At 35.8% G+C, this 21,157-nt stretch overlaps 1 protein-coding gene across 4 annotated transcripts in view; it reads right to left on the reverse strand.

Moving 5' to 3' along the window:
• Positions 1-21,157, reverse strand: part of KRAS (KRAS proto-oncogene, GTPase) — a 53,016-nt gene that overhangs the window by 15,250 nt on the left and 16,609 nt on the right. For all 4 annotated transcript variants that reach the window (XM_017523017.2, XM_017523021.2, XM_017523019.2 and 1 more), the window contains exons 3-4: positions 7,907-8,085; positions 5,868-6,027 (exon numbers count right to left, since the gene is read on the reverse strand). In XM_017523017.2, coding sequence (XP_017378506.1) covers positions 5,868-6,027; positions 7,907-8,085 — 339 coding nt within the window. The remainder of the gene's footprint in view (positions 1-5,867; positions 6,028-7,906; positions 8,086-21,157) is intronic.

The raw sequence follows: 21,157 nt of genomic DNA on the forward strand, positions 1-21,157 counted from the left end.
TAGAGACGGGGTTTCACCATGTTGACCAGGATGGTCTTGATCTCTTGACCTCGTGATCCACCCGCCTCGGCCTCCCAAAGTGCTGGGATTACAGGCTTGAGCCACCGCGCCCGGCCTACTAAGAGATTTTAAGTTGAATCTGCAAATTCTTGCAAAACTCTGTCAAGGAAATAACGCATCAAATGCCCTAACTGTATACAGATCCAAGCCTACCAGCTTTCTTGCAGGGAAGGGCATGGAGGAAAAAGATGTATACCCAACCGTGCATCCCTGACTTTCTCAAGAAACCTTGGCACCTATAGCCTATCTCATGTACTATTGAAATGCAGAAAAACCACTACTTGGTTTTTTTGAGACTGCCATGGTGCACAGCAAGTGCACAGTAACTGTTCTGTCAATTTTTAACTCCTAAAAAGCTAAAGTCCAAAATGTTGATCTCATGTACACAAACTCAACTACTATTAAACAGACATAGCACATAAGGAGGTTGTTTTACAAAGCATTCTTTGGAATGGAGCGCTAACAATTAATTTAAATATCTAGAAATTAACAACACAACTAGGAAATTAATCACTCAACATTTTTAAGTTCCTAAAACTAATTTTCACATTATACTTAAACTGAGACTCCCAGAAAGCGAAACACCTGAATGAGGAGTAACAGATAACCTGAGAACTCTGCTTCTGTCATTTACTTTACTGAACCTTCCCCACTTTTGATTTTAGCACACTGGAAAACAAACAATTCTCATGGTGTCAATGTTTCAGTTTTGACAGCTTTTGCCAACATGGCCATGCACTGTCCAAAGGGAACAGAAAAATCTGTCATCAACCCAGATAAATGTGAACTAGATAACGGTTTTTATACACTAGGAACATAGAGACCACAAAATTTACTAGCAAAAAATAACTCTTTCAGCCTTTCAGATGTGGACTGAACTGAGTGTAAAGAATACGTAATGCATTATATTCTAGCTAGGTAATTAGCTTTTTAAAATTATAATTTATTAAGTTGGTAAAAACATGAATATTCTGAATTCTTACCTTAAAAAATGGCCGGGAGTGGTGGCTCACACCTGTAATCCCAGCACTCTGGGAGGCTGGGGGTGGCGGATCGTGAGGTCAAGAGATTAAGACCATCCTGGCCAACATAGTGAAACTTCGTCTCTACTAAAAATATAAAAATTAGCTGGACATGGTAGCAGGTGCCTGTAGTCCCAGCTACTCGGGAGGCTGAGGCAGGAGAATGGCTTAAACCCGGGAAGCGGTGGTTGCAGTAAGCTGAGATCACACGCCACTGCACTATAGCCCGGCGACAGAGCAACACTCTGTCTCAAAAAAAAAAAAAAGATATGAAACTACTAGGGGCCAGGCACAATGGCTCATGCCTGTAATTCATCACATTGGGAGGCTCAGGTGGGAGGATCACTTGAGGCCAGGAGTTCAAGACTAGCTTGATCAACATGGCAAAATGCTGTCTCTACTAAAAATACAAAAATTAGCTGGGCATGGTAGTGCATGCCTGTAACCTCAGCTATACAGGAAGCTTAGGCACAAGAATCGCTTGAACCCAGGAGGAGGAGGTTGCAGTGAGCCAAGATCCCGACACTGCATTCCAGCCTGGATAATAGAGGGAGATTCTGCCTCAAAAAAAAAAAAAAAAAAGGACTAGGGTAAAATTTCTATTTCCTTTTCATGAAATACGTAAGTTTCACTTTAAGGTTAAGGTTAGCCTGTAAAATTCAGGATAAAAATTTGATCTAACTTCTAGTATCTAATCAAACACTAAAGTTACCCAGAGAATTAGGAATCAGCATACCATAGCCCATAGGCCAAATCCAGCCACAGACTTTTTTTTTTTTTGGGAGATAGTCTCACTGTGTCAACCAGGCTGGAGTGCAGTGGCATGATCTTGGCTCACTGCAGCCTTTTGCCTCTCCAGTTCAAGTGATTCTCCTGCCTCAGCCTCCTGAGTGGCTGGGAATACAGGTGCCGGCCACTATGCCCAGCTAATTTTTGTTATTTTTAGCAAAGATGGGCTTCACCACATAGGCCAGACTGGTCTCAAACGCCTGACCACAGGTGATCCGCCCACCTTGGCCTCCCAGCTGGGATTACGGGCATGAGCCATACTATGAACAAGCTAACAATGATTTTTGCATTTTAAAGAGTTATAATTATGAAAAAAATATGGAACAGATACCACTTGTGGTCCTCAAAGCCTAAAACATTTACTGTCTGGCCCTTTACAGAAAATGTTTGCCAGCCTCTGATTTACATGGTTGAGAACTTCTAAATGAATGTTTTGTTCCTTTAACTTGAATGTAATTCTTTCTGGGTGTTTGTGTGTTTTAGGCTCATGATCAAGACCCCAAATATTAGGGAATAAAACAACCTGCTGATAAAATACAAGGATATGCACATAATTTGGTTTAAAAAACAAATAAATAAGCTGAATAACAGATGAGTAACAAAATGCAGAAAGGAGGGCTTGACATTTTCACCAGTAACTGGAGATGTAAAACTTATTAAAATTTACATATATAATTTTATAATCTCTACAGTTACTCAGAATAGCTCTTTAAAATCTCCCAGAAGCATGCAAATATCAAATTAATTTCAACAGAGGAAGATTAATAGACTTTTGAAAAGCAAATTAATTTCTAGGCAAATCAACAAGTCCATTTAATAAAAGAAAATCAAAGAACAGAAATTAAATATCTAAGTTATAGTTTAGCAACATAAATTACATAAAGACATCAATGAAATATAAAAGAAATATATAAAAGAAAGACTGAGTACTAGGTTAAGAAGTACAAGCATTCTTTTACACTATATCCCTCCATATTTTAATTAGATGATCCACATAAAAATGTCTATAAAGTTCATCTACTTACATATTATATATCTTCAAAAAAACAAATCAAACCAAACCAAAAAACACAAGGCCACAAAACTGTAAAAAACCTAAAAATCTCTTATAAAAGGAAGCCAGTCAGTTTTCTGACCAAATATGAATGCTGTGTTATATTAAAGTATTAAGGTCAAATAGCAAGAATCAATTAGTACTTCTGAAGTAGTGATCATACAACCATCAAAAGGAGACACAGCTATTTTAGGATCTTATCAAATGAGAAGTGGAGAGCAACACTGTGGGAATAACGAGACTCTTTTTATGTCCTCTACTGCTCTTCTACTCAACGTATATAGTCCAAATACCAAGAAAAGTACCACTTGGGAGCTCGTTGGAAATGCAGACTCAGTCCCAACCTAAACCCTCTGAATTAGAATCTATATTTTAATAAGCCCAGTTGATTTGTATGCCTAAGAAAATATAAGAAGGACTTCTTTACTGCAACCCTTTAAAACATTATGCAAAGTCTCTTAAATTTTTTCTTTGTGAAATGTAAGCTAAAATGTTCACTAGTATAAAAAACATGTTTTAAAATTTGTAAGTATAATAAAATGATAATGGTAGAATCTAGGTGGATTTCCGAATGTTTCAAATAAAATTCAATTTTGTATTTGAAAATGTTTCATAAGAAAATATTGGAAGAAAAAGTAATAAATATTAGAATCTTGTTCTCTCAGTACCTTCTCTCCTAAGAAAAATCAAGGAGACTGATTATAGGAGACTAGTAAAAATAGAGACAAAAACCAAGCCTCTTCCTAGTCTTTGGACCTGGAAATGGATTTAAGTGAAATCTTAATTCCTCTAAATTAAAGTGATATGATATATACCAAGTTTAACCTATAAATCAGGTTTCAGCAGGGTCAAATAGAGAAATTCCGTTTTTAATCCCCCAAAAACAACTTGAAGTAGAAATTATTGTTTCTTTACTATGTATCGAATCTGTATAACTTGGAAGAGGTACATATGCTCTCTCACTAGGGAAATATATATGTTAGCTGGATAATAATTTCCATTTACATTTTTGCACCTTTATGAAATCTGATAAACTTCTACAATGCTTATTTTTTATCATCAATTTATCTTAACTCCTAGTATTATATAAGTTAAATTCTACAAAACTGGTTTTCTGGGTTCACAGGTAAATGTAACCAGAAAAAGCCCTAAAGAAATTTATGGAATAAAAATTGATCAATTTATTCGTACAGTCATGTGCCACATAATGACATTTTGGTCAATAGTAGATTGCATATGTGATAGTGGTCCCATAAGATATAATGGAGTTTAAAAACTCCTATTACCTGGTGATGTTACAGCCATCCTAACACTGTAGTACAACACATTACTCATGTGTTTGTGGTGATACTGGTGTAAACCAACTTACTGCACTGCCAGTTGTATAATGCTATAGCACCTACAATTATACAACATACTTGATAATGGTAATAAGTGACTATTACTGGTTTTGTATCTACTATACTATTTATTATTATTTTATAGTGTGCTCCTTCTATTTACCAGGAAAAAAAAAAAAAAAAAAGTTAACTGTAAAACAGCCTCAGGCAGGTCCTTCAGGAGGTATTCCAGAAGAAGGCATTATTATCATAGGAGATGACAGCTCCATGTGTGTTACTGCCCCTGAAGACCTTCCAGTGGGACAAGATGTGGAAGTGGAGGACATTGATATTGATGGTCCTGACCCTATGCAGGCCTAGGCTAATGTGTATGCATGTCTTAGTTTTTAACAAAAAATTTTAATAAGTAAAAACAAATAAAAATTTTTAACTATGGAAAAAAGCTTACAGAGTAAGGCCAAAAAGAGAGAAAAATTCTGTATAGCTGTATAATGTGTTTGTGTTTTAAGCTGTGTCATTACAAAAGCCAAAATGTTAGGAAAAATTAAAAAGCTTATAAAGTAAAAAAGTTACAGTAAACTAAGGTTAATTTATTATTGAACAAGAAATTTAAAAAATATAAATTTGGGGGAGCCCAAGTGTACATTTAGACACACAAAACTTATCACTGTGTTAACAACTGCTTACAGTCATTAGTACAGTTACATACTGTACAGGTTTGTATCACTGGGGCAAGAGACTATACAATATATCCCAGGTGTATAGTAGGTTATACCACCAAGACTGTATAAAAATACTCTATGATGTTTGCACAAGGACAAAATCACCTAACAATGTATTTCTTAGAAAGCATCCCTGTCATTAAGGGACATACAACTCTATATGAAAATTAATTCCTTCCTATCTTTAAGTATTCATTTCTAAGATTTGTTCCTATATGTTAAACTCTTACTTCATACAAACAGGATAAATAATATCAATTGAAATTATTTTATTTTACCTAAAGAAAAAGTAATTTTTTAAAACAAAGATTTTTAAAACAAAATTCAGGGTCCCTCTGGCATTAGTTTTTGTCAGAAAAATGCATTAATTGAATAACAATTTCTATTTGCTTTCTGGGTATTTTCTTTCTTTAACGAGAACTTTCTCCAAAAATCAACATATCCTCGAAAAAATTTCTGCCAAAGTAAAAATCTTCAAATACAACAAAATTTAACCTATTTAACCTAGAAACATGACATAATGGTTTAAAAGTACGACTGAAATAGGAAACTCAAAAAATCTGTGGGCGGGGGGAGGGTGTGTGCGTGTGTGTGTGTAACAGTGAAAAAAAAAAAAACCCATATCTCTTGGATTCTAAATGTTAAGATGTGCTCAGAACTGAAGAGAAACTTTCAATGTAGAAATAAACCAAAGCCAAAAGCAGTATCACAGACACTGGATTAAGAAGCACTGCCCTCTCAAGAGAAGAAAACATTCACTAAACATTATTTTATTTCCTGTTACAGCATAATTGAGAAAAAAACTGATATATCACATTAAACAATATAACAGTTATGATTTTGCAGAAAACAGATCTGTATTTATTTCAGTACTACTTACCTGTCTTGTCTTTGCTGATGTTTCAATAAATGGAATTCCATAGCTTCTTGCTAAGTCCTGAGCCTGTTTCGTGTCTACTGTTCTAGAAGGCAAATCACATTTATTTCCTACTAGGACCATAGGTACATCTTCGGAGTCCTTAACTCTTTTAATTTGTTCTCTGGGAAAGGAAAAAATGTTATGGCAGAGGCATTAGTAACAAAGTATGTTTCAAAACCTGTGCACAACTTTTGTCTTATAAAATTTGGCTGTAAGAAGCAATGTAATTCCTAGTTTCCACTACACAAACTTTTCCTTCCTTCCTTCTTCTATTTTTTTCTCTACCTTTTTAAACAGAAACCTTGTATCTCTCTCAAAAGATCAGATACCTAGAAGTATAGTAAAACTATAACCTCATAGATTAATATGCAGGTAGATGGTAATATAGTAAAGCAGAAACTACTGAAAAGCTCTAGACCAAAAGTGCTATAACAGACTATAATCTTAGAAACATATGTTAAATGTATAAAGATAAAAAATATTTTTACAAAAACCTGAACTAAAGCATTAAGATAATTTTCACATTACTTTCTCAAAAAACAAAGTTGACAAGTAGAAAGATTTTGATTTCTAGGTGTTAAAAGCCCTTCTACATGTTAGTAATTTTCAATACAACAAGTCCATAAACTCTAAATTTGGGGTGAAATTATATTCCCTCACAATTTTAGGTGACTTTTAAAGATACAGCACAAAAGAGGGAGCACAGCAGATAACTGAGTCAGAATTGGTTCAAATTCCCAGTTCCTCTATTATTAGCTGAGTAAGCCTGGATAAGTTACCAAATTTCACCTGTTCACTCCTCTATAAAAATACTACCACTAACACCCACCCAAATGTCTTTTACTCTATTACTAGACTACACAGTGAACATGCTGAAATAATGTTCTTAAATAAAATGTTAAACCTCTTAACTAGGCTAACTCACTATTACATGACATAGCCAGAGAGTGATTTATTTGCTTAATATATAGTTTTAGAAAAACTAAACCCTGAAAGAAACAGAATATAAAATAGTACAATAATGATTATTTTAATAGTTTCATGCAGCTCTGTCAGATTTTTTTAAGAAAACGGTAATGCCCGAATTCTTGAATCTTTCAAAACTTTTGTTTTTTTTAAATACATAATCCCGGCCAGACACGGTGGCTCACACCTGTAATCCCAGCACTTTGGGAGGCCAAGGCTGGTGGATCACAAGGTCAGGAGATCGAGACCATCCTGGCTAAAACAGTGAAACCCTGTCTCTACTAAAAATGCAAAACATTAGCTGGGCATGGTAGCATATGCCTGTAGTCCCAGCTACTCAGGAGGCTGAGGCAGGAGAATCGCTTGAACCCTGGAGACAGAAGTTGCAGTGAGCAGAGATCACGCCACTGCACTCTAGCCTGGGTGACAGAGCCAAAAAAAAAAAAATATATATATATATATACATATATATATATATATATACACATATATATACACACACACACACACACACACACATAATATATAAATATAATAGATATTTTTATATTACATATTAATATATATTACTGTATTATATATTTATATATTATATATTTTATATATATAAAATCCCTTTGTTTATCCAATCCAAGGAATTCTACACTATATACACGTTAACAGCTTTTAAGGCTGTTCAAGTAACACCATCTCAAATCGCCTTTTCATATTCTTGTTCATGGTTTTCCTTTTTGATAATGTATCTAAAAAGTTTAAAGCCTTGCTTTTCTAGTGTAGAACAGTCAAGAGTACAGAAAGAAAGTTGTGGAGTCAAACAGGCCTAGGTTTCAATCCCAGAAAAACCACCACTACCAATGCAGTCTGGAACAAGTTACCCCACTGCTCTAATCCCCCAAGAACTCCATTTATAAAACAGAGATTTCACAAAAATTATTTCAAAATTTTAATTTGATAATATATGCATGGCATTAGCAAAGACTCAAAAACCATAATTACTCCTTAATGTCAACTGATTATATTCAATTTAAACCCACCTATAATGGTGAATATCTTCAAATGATTTAGTATTATTTATGGCAAATACACAAAGAAAGCCCTCCCCAGTCCTCATGTACTGGTCCCTCATTGCACTGTACTCCTCTTGACCTGCTGTGTCGAGAATATCCAAGAGACAGGTTTCTCCATCAATTACTACTTGCTTCCTGTAGGAATCCTGAGAAGGGAGAAACATAGTCTGGATTATTACAGTGCACCTTTTACTTTAAAAAAGGTGTTATATACAACAACAACAAAAAAATCCAATTTAAAAATGGGCAAAGGACTTGAAAAGACATTGCTCCAAAGATGACGGTCAAATGGCCACCAAGCACCTGAAAAGATTCTCAACATCATCTATCATCAGGAAAATGAAATCAAAACTATGAGATGTTACCACATACCCATTAGGATTGGCCATTATTAAAAAATAAAACAAAAAAAAAAACCTCAAAAAATGGAAAATAAATTTAAAAAATGGATAACAGACACTGGAATCCTTGTGCATTGCTGGTGGGAATGTAAAATAGTGACGCCATTGTGGAAAAGAGTGGTAGTTCCTCAAAAAGTTAAACACAGAATTACCAAATGATCATCAATTTCATTCCTAGGTATATAACCAAAAAAACTGAAAACAAGGACTCAAACAGATACCTGTACATCGATGTTCGTAGCAGCACTCTTTATAATCCCCAAAATGTAAAAATAACTTGTGTCTGTTAACAGATGAATGGATAAACAAAATGTAGTATATACATACAGTGGAACATTATTCAGCCATTAAAAAAAGAATAAAATTTGAATACAAATTGAGCATTAATGCAGGCGAATCCAAAAATCTGAAATCCAAAATGCTCTAAAATCTTCTGTAACATCAAAGCCTTGATGTGGTAGTAAAAGGAAATGCTCACTGGAGCATTTCTGACTTTGGATTTGTTTTTCTTCTTTCATCCGCCCTTTTTTTTTTTTTTTTTTTGTAGAGATTTGTCTTTTTTTTTTTTTTTTTTTTTTTTTTTTTTTTTTTTTTTTGGGTAGAGATAGGGTCTTATGTTGCTCAGGATGGTGTCGAACTCCTGGGCTTAGTAGATCAATCCTCCTGCCTTGGCCACCCAAAGTATTGGTATTACAAGCATGAGCCACTGGGCTCTACCTGATTTTGGATTTTTTGATTAGGAATGCTGAACCAGTTAAGTATCTACAAATATTCCAAAATCCAGAAAAATCTGATATCCAAACCTCTTCTAGTCACAAGCATTTTGGATAAAGGATGCTTCAACCCGTATATACATGCTACTACTACACAGATGAACCTTAAAAACATTATGTTAAATAAGCCAGACACAAAATGACAAATGCCACATAATTCCACTTATATGAGGAACCTAAAATAGGAAAATTCAAACAGGTGTAAAATAGAGTAGAGGTTACCAGGAGCTGGGGGAGGGAGGATTACTGGGGACTATTTAACAGGTACAGAATTCCAGTTTCAGATGATAAAAAACAGTTCTCAAAATAAATAGCGCTAATGGTTATACAACACTATGATGGTTGCACAACATTATGAACATACTTAAGGTCATTGAATTGCACACTTAAAAATAACTACCATAGGCCAGGTGCTGTGGCTCACACCTGTAATCCCAACACTTTGGGAGGACTAGCCAGGCAGATCATGAGGTCAAGAGATGGAGACCATCCTGGCCAATACGGTGAAACCCTGTCTCTACTAAAATACAAAAAATTTGCTAGGCGTGGTGATGCACACCTGTAGTCCTAGCTACATGGGAGGCTGAGGCAGGGGAATCACTGGAACCCAGGAGGTGGAGACTGCAGTGAGCAGAGGTTGCACCACTGCACTCCAGCCTGGCAACAGAGTGAGACTAAGTCTCAAAAAAAAGACTACCATGGTAAATTTTGTATTATGTGTATTTCACCACAAAATTATTTTTTAAGGTATTATATGGAGAGTCAACAATGCAAGTGTACATATTGGTAACAAAAAATTAGCTACAAAAGAAAATAATTTCAAAATTGGGATAGCTTTACCAACTCTATTATTCAAGATGATTTAAATGACAAGAAAAATCAATTAACTTATAAATAATTGTCATGCATCTACTTTATAGTCAAAGGCACACATAAGGAAATGGTCAATACTTAAGATTCTAATGCCCTCATCCACTTTGGAAAACTGTGGAAAAAATAATCTAACAGCCAGATGAATAACTCTGAAGAGCACAATTATTTAATCTGCAAATGCTGAGAGACCTCGCTTTTCTCTTCTAAAAAGAAACAGGAAGAGATCTTAAAGAGACTGCAACTGTAAGATTGAGTAAAGGAAGGCAGTGGGTAACTTTAACAGAATCTTGAAATGAAAATCTGATTTTCTTCTGACTTTTGTATACTACTTCTGCCTAAGATCTCACACATTCTGCCAAAACAGTTCTCCAAAAATAAGGTAAAGGGATGTTACAATGTGAAGCCATGAAATAAGAAGCAGAGCTGATGACAGGTATAAAACATAAATGTAAAGACAATTATTTTCTTAATGTTCCATGTGTGAGATATAGTATTAAAGTATCATTAGCTTATTAATTACTTTGTAGACCATTCTATCACTCAGAGGGAGAAACAGAGAAAGAATGGTCATTACAAATGTTTTTAGTAAAGTATTTCAAAATGTTTACAGTATAAGGAGAATATAAAGACGTAAGTGCAGCATGATCCCAATAAAATGTGTTTACGTATTTATATAAATGTATTATGTATTTTAAAAACTGGTAATATATACACCAAAATATTTTAAAGGCTGTATCTTTGATGGAAATAACTTAAAAGACATTTATCTCTTGCTTATCTCTTTTCTTTGTACTAGATGCTATATTAAATGTGTTTGTCTTTGCTTTTCAATTTTAAGTGTGAACACCATATTAGACTACAATTTTGTGTTTATCTTTTAAAGCATATGGTATTTTCCAAACTGTCTATAATAAAAATTTTCCACCAGTCAGAAAAAAGGATGGACATTTATTTTCCAAGAGGTTCTTTAATAAAGATTTGAACATTCAGTTGACTTTTACTTTTTTTAGCCTATACTCTTAACTCCTTGAAAGAACTCCTACAGATTATAAATTAAAAACCATTCTAAAGACTAATGAAAAAGCAGGAGGTGGAAGCAAAGTAAAGAGTCTTAGAGTCAACCTATTACCCAGGCATGGCTACAGAGCATGTAAAGCTGACCAAACACTTTTCCTTTCCTATTGCTGTCACCTTACATTCTTTTTATTTATTTTTTTTTGAGACAGTCTCACTCTGTTGCCCAGGTTGGAGTGTGGTGGCGTGATCTCAGCTCACTGCAACCTCCACCTCCTGGGTTCAAGCAATTCTACTCTCTCAGCCTCCCAAGTAGCTAAGATTACAGGCACACGCCACCGTGCCCAGCTAGGTTTTGTATTTTTAGTAGAGATGGGGTTTCGCCATGTTGGCCAAGCTAGTCTTGAATTCCTGACCTCAGGTGATCCACCGACCCCGGCCTCCCAAAAGTGCTGGGATTACAGGCATGAACCATCGCTCCTGGCCTGTCACCTCACATTCTTTACTTACCAATGTAGATTGAGTATCCCAACTGTGAAAATCCAAAATTCAAAAACACTTCTCAGTCCTGAACATTTCAAGATAAAGAGTACTCAACCTGTAATGTGGGATATTAGTAGTTTATGCACATATTTCATAAGATGCTTCCATGGTGAATACACCATTGGGACCAAAAAACTGGGAAAGCAGTCCCCTACTCACTAACATATGTCATTCCTATTATCTTTTCCCTACCAGACCCTAAAAATATTGATAGCAAAGTTCTGAGCCACATTCGGTTTCGAAGTAAATCACAACCTACTCATAAACAATACTGTTGAAAAGAAATAAAAGATTTAGGTTAAAAATTCAGTATTTTCAGAGTTAATTTTAACTAGGGTCCTTTTCCTTAGAAGTGCAGTTAGTCACTGAGCTATTTTCAGTGCAACTTGGCAAAAACTAAAGAACAAAAAGTGTGAAATGATTAAATATGATCTAAAAAGAACTGATAAACATAAAGAGAAAACAAACACAACAAAAATGACGTATTAATAAATTCTGTTCCAACTTCAGAAATACAGTCATCCCCTGATACATACAGAGAACTGGTTCCAAGACCCGCCCTGATCTCCGGTCCTACACTTGGCCCAGCACCCCACATCCATGTATATGAAAAGTCAGCTCTCCATATCTGCATTTGGTTGGGAAAAAAATGTGTATTATAAGTGGACCCACGTCAAACCCATGTTGTTCAAGGGTCAACTGAAAGTGGAGGTAGAAAAAAACTATGCATCAATGTAGACTCTTTCAACAAAATTGGAGTCTAAATAAGAGTTCAGCAAGCTACTGCCCACAGGCCAGATCCTGCCCACTGTTCTTATATTGCCCATGAGCTAAGAATACTTAAATGGCTGTTTAAAAAAACAAAAACAAAAACCCAAGACTATGCGACAAAGACTCAAATGGCCCTTTACAGAGAAGTTTGCCAACTCCTGGTGTTAAGTTAATAACCCTTCACATATTTGAAGTATTCTCAACACATATTAATTTCTTTTTAAATATATATTTTTAAATTACCACTCTGAGAAAGTACTGGTTATGAAAACTGATTTTAAAAATATGAAGGTTCTACAATGAAACTAGTTAATAATGGAGCAAAGAAAAGGATGAAGATGTTACGTTCTTAATTAGTTATTTCTTCTAGCCTTTCAAAAAAGTAAACTTTTAAATTAGGTATGTAAGTTACCAAAGTTACTAATACATAGACTTAGGAAACTAGGATAAAATAACTTAAACTAACTCGCAATACAATATTAAATGAAGGAAAGTTATTGCCCATATTCTCCTCACTCCCAGCTAAAGTAATATTTTCTACATCTATGTAAGTAGTAAAAACTTTTCTAAATGAAATTTACTACACTGTCAAGACTGAATTGTAGACAGAATTCCAACATTTCTGGGGACACAATAAACAGGCACAGTCTTTTTGGAAAGCAATTACAGTATTTATCTAGAGCCACTGAAATGTTCATAGCCTTTGACACAGTAATGCCACTATGGGAAATGACGCTAAGAAAATACGTTTTTTTTTTTTTTTTTTTTTAATGACAGTTAGAAAGAGACACTTAACATGGCATCCTAAAATGTCTTACAAAGAAAAATTACCTAGGCATTTAAAACTGACCCACAATCCTGCACCATTTACCTATCTTCAAAATGTACCCTACATCCAACCACCTACCACTACCACCATCCCCCTAATCCATAATAACTATTTTGTCTCAGGCAATCTGCAGCAATTACTTCACAGCTATCCCTGTTGTTAATCTTATAATATATTCTCCACACAGCAACAAGTGATAATTTTTAAATGTAGGTTAGGGCCGGGCACCATGGGTCACACCTGTAATCCCAATACTTTGAGAGGCTGAGGCAGGTGGATCACCTGAGGTCGGGAATTTGAGACCAGCCCGGCTGACCCGATGAAACCTCATCAAAAATTTTTAAAAAATTAGCCAGGTGTGGTGGTGCATACCTGTAGTCCCAGCTACTCAGGGAGGCTCGGGTGGGAGGATCACTTAAGCCCAGGACAAAATAAGTAAGTACGTAACTGAATGAATGAATAAATGAAAGTTAGATCACGTCATTCACTTGTTCAAAGTCCTCCAATTGCACTCTTCAGTCTTAAAAATAAAAATGCAAAGCATTCCTCCTTCCCTGGCACTTCCTATGTTTCCTTCATAGCATCTATTATAATTATGTATTTATGTATGTACTTGTAATTATGTATGTACTTGTGATCATGTATGTACATTTGTACATACATTACATACATTACAAGTACATACATTTGTAATTATGTATGTACTTGTGAAATTGTTTAAGTCTATATCCCCTACTAGGCTTTAAACTCCATGACGGTAGGGCTCATGCCTGTTTTACTCACCCCTACACACCATGTATCTAACAGTCTTGAACACTATAGGTAATCAGTACTGCCTCTTAAATAAGTGAATGAATTATATGATGTAAATATATGCAGATACTAAAAAATAAATGAAAGTTTGTATTACAATTAAACAGTAAACATAAACACAATTTAACAGACTTTTCAGTAGTACAAATCCTTCTCAAATATTCTAAAGATACTACATATTTGAAATGAAAATTTCACAGCAAACTCCCCCACTTTCAACGTAATAGTTTGCAAAGATAGATTTTTTTTAATCTTTATTTCTTTTTTAATTTATTATTTATTTTAAGAGCTGGGGTCTCGCTGTGTTGCCCAGGCTGGAGTGCAGTGGCTATTCACAGGTGCGATCCCAGTACTGATCAGCACGGCAGTTTTGACCTGCTCCGTTTCCGACCTGGACCGGTTCCCCCATCCGTAGGCAACCTGGTGGTCCCCTGCTCCTGGGATGTCACCATATTGATGCCGAACTTAGAGCATACACCCAATCAGCATAGCACACTACAGCCCAGAACTCCTGGGCTCAAGGGATCCTCCCACCTCAGCCTCCCGAGTAGCTGGGACTACAGGCATGCGCCACCGTGCCTGGCAATTTTTTTAATCTTTCAACAATTTGCTTTAAAATCTTTGTTTGAATTTTCTCTTATAAAACAGTCTTAGGAAAAGAAGCACAAGTTTAAGATACAATAAATTTTATGAGGACAATGAAGTTGTTAATTTTTAAATTACAATACGTATATTAATAAATCTTAGCTTCAATTAAATTATATATAATATGGAAACGTTCATGGAAAAATACAATTAAAACAATAGACAAGAGATTTTAATACATTTATGGGAAGGAAGAGACTAAGACTAGGGAAAATAATGCAGGAGTCTTCAACAGAATTAACTTTTCTATCCTTGGGGAAAAAAAAAACAGCTAAACCACATGTAGCTAAATGTTAAGATATGAAAGAGCTGGTTGGTACACACATGAGGTTCTTTATACTACTTTTCTATAAAATACTACGAGTGTACCCATTTTATCATTACCTACGATAGTTTTCATATTTTTACTTTAAATTTGTGTTGGTTTGATAAGCTACAAATTCTTATTGTTTTAATATCAATTTATTTAAGGAGTAATAATGTTATATGGGTTTTTTTTTCTTATCTTCCTATTTATTGCCAGGGTGTGTCCTTTGCCCATGTGGAATTTTAATCTTCTTTTATACTAACTTGCCTGATTCTTTAAATCAAGTGTTTCCTGGTTTATTAAATGCCTTTAAATGTTATTTTGATGTATAGAAACTTCTCTGTAGGCCTATTTGGAGGAATTTAAAAGCTAACTCATTCAAGGTAAGATAACCTCATTAACCAGAACATCAGTCTGTCAGTTTTCCATTATAATTAATAACTAAATTATTCAGTGTGTTCACCTTTTAACATATTCAACTTAGTTTTCCAACGCGGGCAGTGACCCTGACACAGAAAGACATATTACATGTATCAAAACAAAATATATATATTCCAAATATATATTTTATTGTAGTATAGTTAACTAATAACTTTTACTAAAGGTAACCATATTAGTATTAATAGTAATTTCAGCAGTCAGCATTTACTGAGCCCTTACTTATAATACTGTTATAAGTATATTAAAACATCATCTCATTTAATCTCCACCTTCATGCTGCCAATTCCATGAGATGCTCTTCTCAATATGAATAAAACTGCTGAAAATGTCAACAATGTATTACTTGGGGATTTCCTTTTGAAACTGTAAGTTTTCTTAACGTATTAAGTATTGTAAGGACTTTTTACATAGGGCTTAATAATGTGTAGGAAAAAATGAGAAACTTCTACTCAACTAATGCTCAAGTACTTTATGTTATTACTCCGAAAGATTATTTAAATTCATCACAAAATGATGTGTTCCACACTATTAGTTTATAAGCCATCAAAGACTGTTGTGGACTGTCAGAATTATAACAGAGAAGAAACAGGGAATTTAGGGTATGTAAACAGAGGTTGATGAGTTCATTCTCATCTACTACCCATATTGGTCTCCCTTGTATCATAGGAACACTTATTGAAAATCTAGGTGTCACATTCTGTTTCACACATTAGTTTCTGACCTCAAGCAACCAGAATGAATGGAAGAGACATGAATATAAATAAATAATTAAAATAAAATTAATGTAACACCATATGCAAGACAAAGTACAATGGTGGCACACAGGAGAGATCAACTTTGTATGAATTAAGACAGACCAGGGGGCGGGGGGCGCATTCCAGGCAGGAAGGAGCAAAGAGAATGCATAAAACATGGAACAGCATGTTGAGTACCCAGAACCAAGGATATGTAACTTTATATATATATAAAAAAATAAAATATAACTTTAGCTTAGAACAGCAGTCCCCAACTTTTCTGGCACCAGGGACTGGTTTCGTGGAAGACAATTTTTCCATGGACAGAGTTTGGGGATATTTTCAAGATTAAACTATTTCACCTCAGAACATCAGGCATTAGATACTCATACCGAGCATGCAGCCTAGATCCTTGCACATGCAGTTCACAATAGGGTTCACGCTCCTGTGAGACTCTAATGCCGTCGCTGATCTGACAGGAGCTCAGGCAAGTAATGCTCACCTCCTGGCTGTACAGCTCAATTCCTCACAGGCCACGGGGAGTACCAGTCTGCAGCCCACGGTGTGGGGATCCCTGACTTAGAGGCCTTAGAAATAAGCAGCAAGAAGTGAAACTGGACAATCAAGCAGAGGCCAGCTTATGGAGGGTCATGTGTATCTTATTAAGGAGTTTTAAACTTCATCCTATACAAAATCACTAGAAGGTTTTTAAAATAGGAAGGGAGGATCAGATTCACTATTAGCACTATTATGACAAATTATAGAAAGGGACAAAATTTTGGGGCCTTTCCAGACACTGCCTCATCATATCCACTCAGATGCACCAGCAGCAGCCAACAGCACCACCTCTGCAGGAATAAAGCCTCAGCGACAAGGGGCCCCTTCTCTGAGCTTCTAGTTCTAATAACCCCCAAATCTTCCCAGCATTCCCTGAATCTCAGGAGTAGTGGCCATTCTTGATGTTACTGTGTTAGTGTTTTTTGCCTTTCAGTCTTCTAACACCTAGTTAGTTTTCCATGCTGAAATATCTAGTGTGGGTCTGCTTTCTGGAATAGACTTCTGACTTCTATAAATGTTAAAAATGGGTGGAAATAAGAGAGAGAGAAAAAGGGAGAGAGGGACAGGAGCAAAGAAGGGGAGATGAGCTAGGAATTATTACAAGAAATGACAAAACTGGCTGGGTGCAGTGGCTCACACCTGTAATCCCAGCACTTGGGGAGGCAAATCATGAGGTCAGGAGTTTGAGACCACCCTGGCCAACATGGTGAAACCCTGTCGCTACTAAAAATACAGAAAATTAGCTGGGCATGGTGGTGGAGGCCTGTAATCCCCGCTACTCGGGAGGCTGAGGCAGAAGAATCACTTGAACCCGGGAGGCAAAGGCTGCAGTAAGCTGAGATCATACCAATGCACCCCAGCCCATAGACTCTGTCTCAATTAAAAAACAAAGAAATGACAAAACTTGAATGAAGGCAGCAACAAGAGTATGGATCAAGGAAATTAAATAAATTTGAGAAATACTTAGGTAAAATAGTTGGTACTTGGCAGTTCCTCAAAAAGTCAAAGACAGAGCTACCACATAACCCAGTAATTCCACCTTAGATATATACCCAAGAGAACTGAAAATATATGGTCACACAAAAACGTGTACTTAAATGTTTATAGTGGCATTATTCAAAATAACCAGTAATAGAAAATCACTCAAATGCCCATCAACTGAACAGATAAACAAAATGAGGTATATCTATATAAGTATTACTCAACCATAAAAAGGAATGAAGGGCTGATCAACAAAGTAGAAACATAGATGAACTCTGAAAACACAATCCTATGTGGAAGAAGCCAGACACAAAAGGCCATGTACTGTATGATTCTTTTTTTTTTTTTTAAAGGGAAAAAAAAGAAAGAAAGAAAGAAAGAAAGAAAGAAAGAAAGGAAGGAAGGAAGGAAGGAAGGAAGGAAGGAAGGAAGGAAGAAAGAAAGGAGGGAGGGAGGGAGGGAGGGAGGGAGGGAAGAAAAAAGAATGAAGGAGAGGAAGAAAGAGGAAGAGGAAGAGGGAGAGAGAACGGGAGTGTTGCTTTATTGCCCAGGCTAGAATGCAGTCTAAAAATGGGTAATGACAGCCTCTTTTATGTCAATAATTGTGCTTAATAATGGAGACTGGAAAAAAAAAATGAGGGATGAGGGAAGAAAATAACAAACAAGCAGCCAACCAATTTCATTTAAACCTATGAGTAGGTGTGATGTCGTACTGATAAGAATGTGTATTTTGTGTATTTAAAGTGGAGAGTTGTATAAATGTTTATTTAGTTTACTTGTTCCGGATTTGAATTCAAGTCCTGGATATCCGTGTTAATTTTCTGTCTCGTTGATCTGTCTAATATTGATGTTGAAGTCTCCCACTATTATTTTGTGGGAGTCTAAGTCTCTTTACAAGTCTTATGTATCTGGGTGTTCCTGTATTGGGTGCATATATATTTAGGATCATTAGCTCTTCTTGTTGCATTGATCCTTTTATCATTATGTAATGTTCTTCTTTGCCTCTCTTGATCTTTGTTGCTTTAAAGTCCATTTCATGAAAGGCGAGAATTGCAACTGCTGCTTTTTATTTATTTATTTATTTATTTTTGCTCTCCATTTGGTTGGTAAATCCTTCTCCATCCCTTTGTTTTGAGTCTTTGTGTATCCTTGCATGTGAGATGAGTCTGGATGCAGCATACCGATGGATCTTGGCTGTGTCCTTTGATTGGGGGATTTAATCGATTTAAATTTAGGGTTAATAATAATATATGTGAGTTTAATACTGCCATTTGATGTTAGCTGGCTGTTTTGCCCATTAATTGATGTAAATTCTTCATTATGTTGATGCTCTTTACTTTTTGGTATATTTTTGGAAAGGCTGATACTAGTTGTTCCTTTCTATGTGTAGTGCCTCTTTCAGAAGCTCTTGTAAAGCAGGCCTGGTGGTGATGAAATCTCTGAGTACTTGCTTGTTCACAAAAGATTTTATTTTTCCTTCACTTGTGAAGCTTAGTTTGGCTGGATAGGAAATTCTGGGTTGAAAGTCCTTTTCTTTAAGATTGTTGAATATTGGCCCCCACTCTCTTCTGGCTTGTAGGGTTTCTGCTGAGAGATCTGCTGTGAGTCTGATAGGCTTCCCTTTGTGGGTAACCTGACCTTTCTCTCGGGCTGCCCTTAGTATTTTTCTCCTTCATTTCAACCCTGGTGAATCTGAAGATTATATGCCTTGAGGTTGGTCTTCTTGAGGAATGTCTTTGTGGTGTTCTCTGTATTACCTGGAGTTGAATATTGTCCTGCCTTGCTAGGTTGGGAAAGTTTTCCTGAATAATATCCTGAAGAGTATTTTCCAGCTTGGATTCATTCTCTTCGTCACATTCAGGTACACCTCTCAAACGTAGATTAGGTCTTTTCACATAGTCCCATATTTCTTGGAGACTTTGCTCGTTCCTTTTTATCCTTTTTTCTCTAATCTTGTCTTCTCGTTTTATTTCATTAAGTTGGTCTTCGATCTCTGATATCCTTTCTTCTGCTTGATCAATTCAGCTGTTAAAACTTGTGCATACTTTACAAAGTTCTCATGTTATATTTTTCAGCTCCATTAATTCACTTATATTCCTCTCTAAATTGTCTATTCTCATTAGCATTTCGTCAAATCTTTTTTCAAAGTTCTTAGTTTCTTTGCATTGGGTCAGAACAAGTTCTTTTAACTCACAGAAGTTTCTTATCAACCACCTTTGAAGCCTACTTCTGTTAATGGAACACACTTGTTCTCCATCAGGCCTTGTTCCGTTGCTGATGAGGAACTGTGATCCCCTGTAGAGGGAGAGGCATTCTGATTTTGGGTATTCTCAGCCCTTTTAGGCTGGTTTCTTCCCTTCATTATAAATTTATCCATCTGTGGTCTTTATAATTACCGACTTTCTAATTAGGTTTCTGAGTGGACGTCCAACTTGTTGATTCCCAGCGCCGGAATCTGAGCAACCCACTGTATGATTCTATTTATATGAAATAATCAGAGTAGGCAATTCCACAGAGACAGAAAGATCAGTGTTTTTTAGGGGCTGGTGGGAGAAGGGATTGGGGAGTGATTGCTAATGGATGTGGCCTTCTTTTTGGGGTGATAATAACATTCTGGAATTAGTAATGGCTGCACAACCCTTGTGAACGTACTAAAAACAACTGTACAATTGAAAAGGGAACATTGTATGCTATGTGAATACATTTCAATTTTTTTAAATAACAGAGCTTATATACAAAGGGGAGGGGTGAAGGAAAAGATGACTAATACTGAGCATGTTGAATTCCCTATGCTTATGGGTTGTCCTGGTGGGTATGACCTCCAGGCAGCTTGATCACATGTCTGGTGCTGAGGACAGAAGCCTAGGCTGGAGATGACCTGGGAGTCTTCAATCCATGGACAGCCAAAGAACTTCACTTATTTGTGCTATGGGATTGGGCAAACTCCTTAATCTCGCATGTTCTCTAAGCTATTGTTCCTTCAACTGTAAAAATAGGTAAATAATTGCATACAGGATTTTATACATAGATTAGTATTAAAGACCATGAAAATCTCTTTATAAAATGAAAAGTGCTATAAAAAAATTAACTGCATTATGTAATATACTACACGCAGGCCAAAAAGTAGGGGTAAGCCACTGGCTACTAGGAACTGTTCAGAAAGCGTATCTTGTCCTTATAAAATCACTGGGTATCCATAGTTGAAATAATTTTGCAAAACTGGTCACTGTACTTCAAAATAAATATAATGGAGCTGGGCAAATCACAGGGAAAGAGAGCTAAAACTGAAGGTTACAAAGGATTTCTGTTTTGATTAGGGAGTGAGGATGTTAAAGAGCTTGTTTTCGTGTCAGAATTTTCAATTAAAAACTAAGATATTCACTAAAAGTAAGGATAATGAAAACAAAGACTTCTTTACCAAATGCTGGATACTTCAAATTAAAAGAATGGTGAACATTAGCTTCATACTAGAAAGAATGTGTACTAATCCCAAGAGAAAAAACTAGTTCAAAAATCTGAATAAACTCAAGGACAA

Source organism: Cebus imitator, unplaced genomic scaffold (assembly GCF_001604975.1).
Source record: "Cebus imitator isolate Cc_AM_T3 unplaced genomic scaffold, Cebus_imitator-1.0 Scaffold25, whole genome shotgun sequence".
Classification (NCBI taxonomy): Eukaryota; Metazoa; Chordata; class Mammalia; order Primates; family Cebidae; genus Cebus; species Cebus imitator.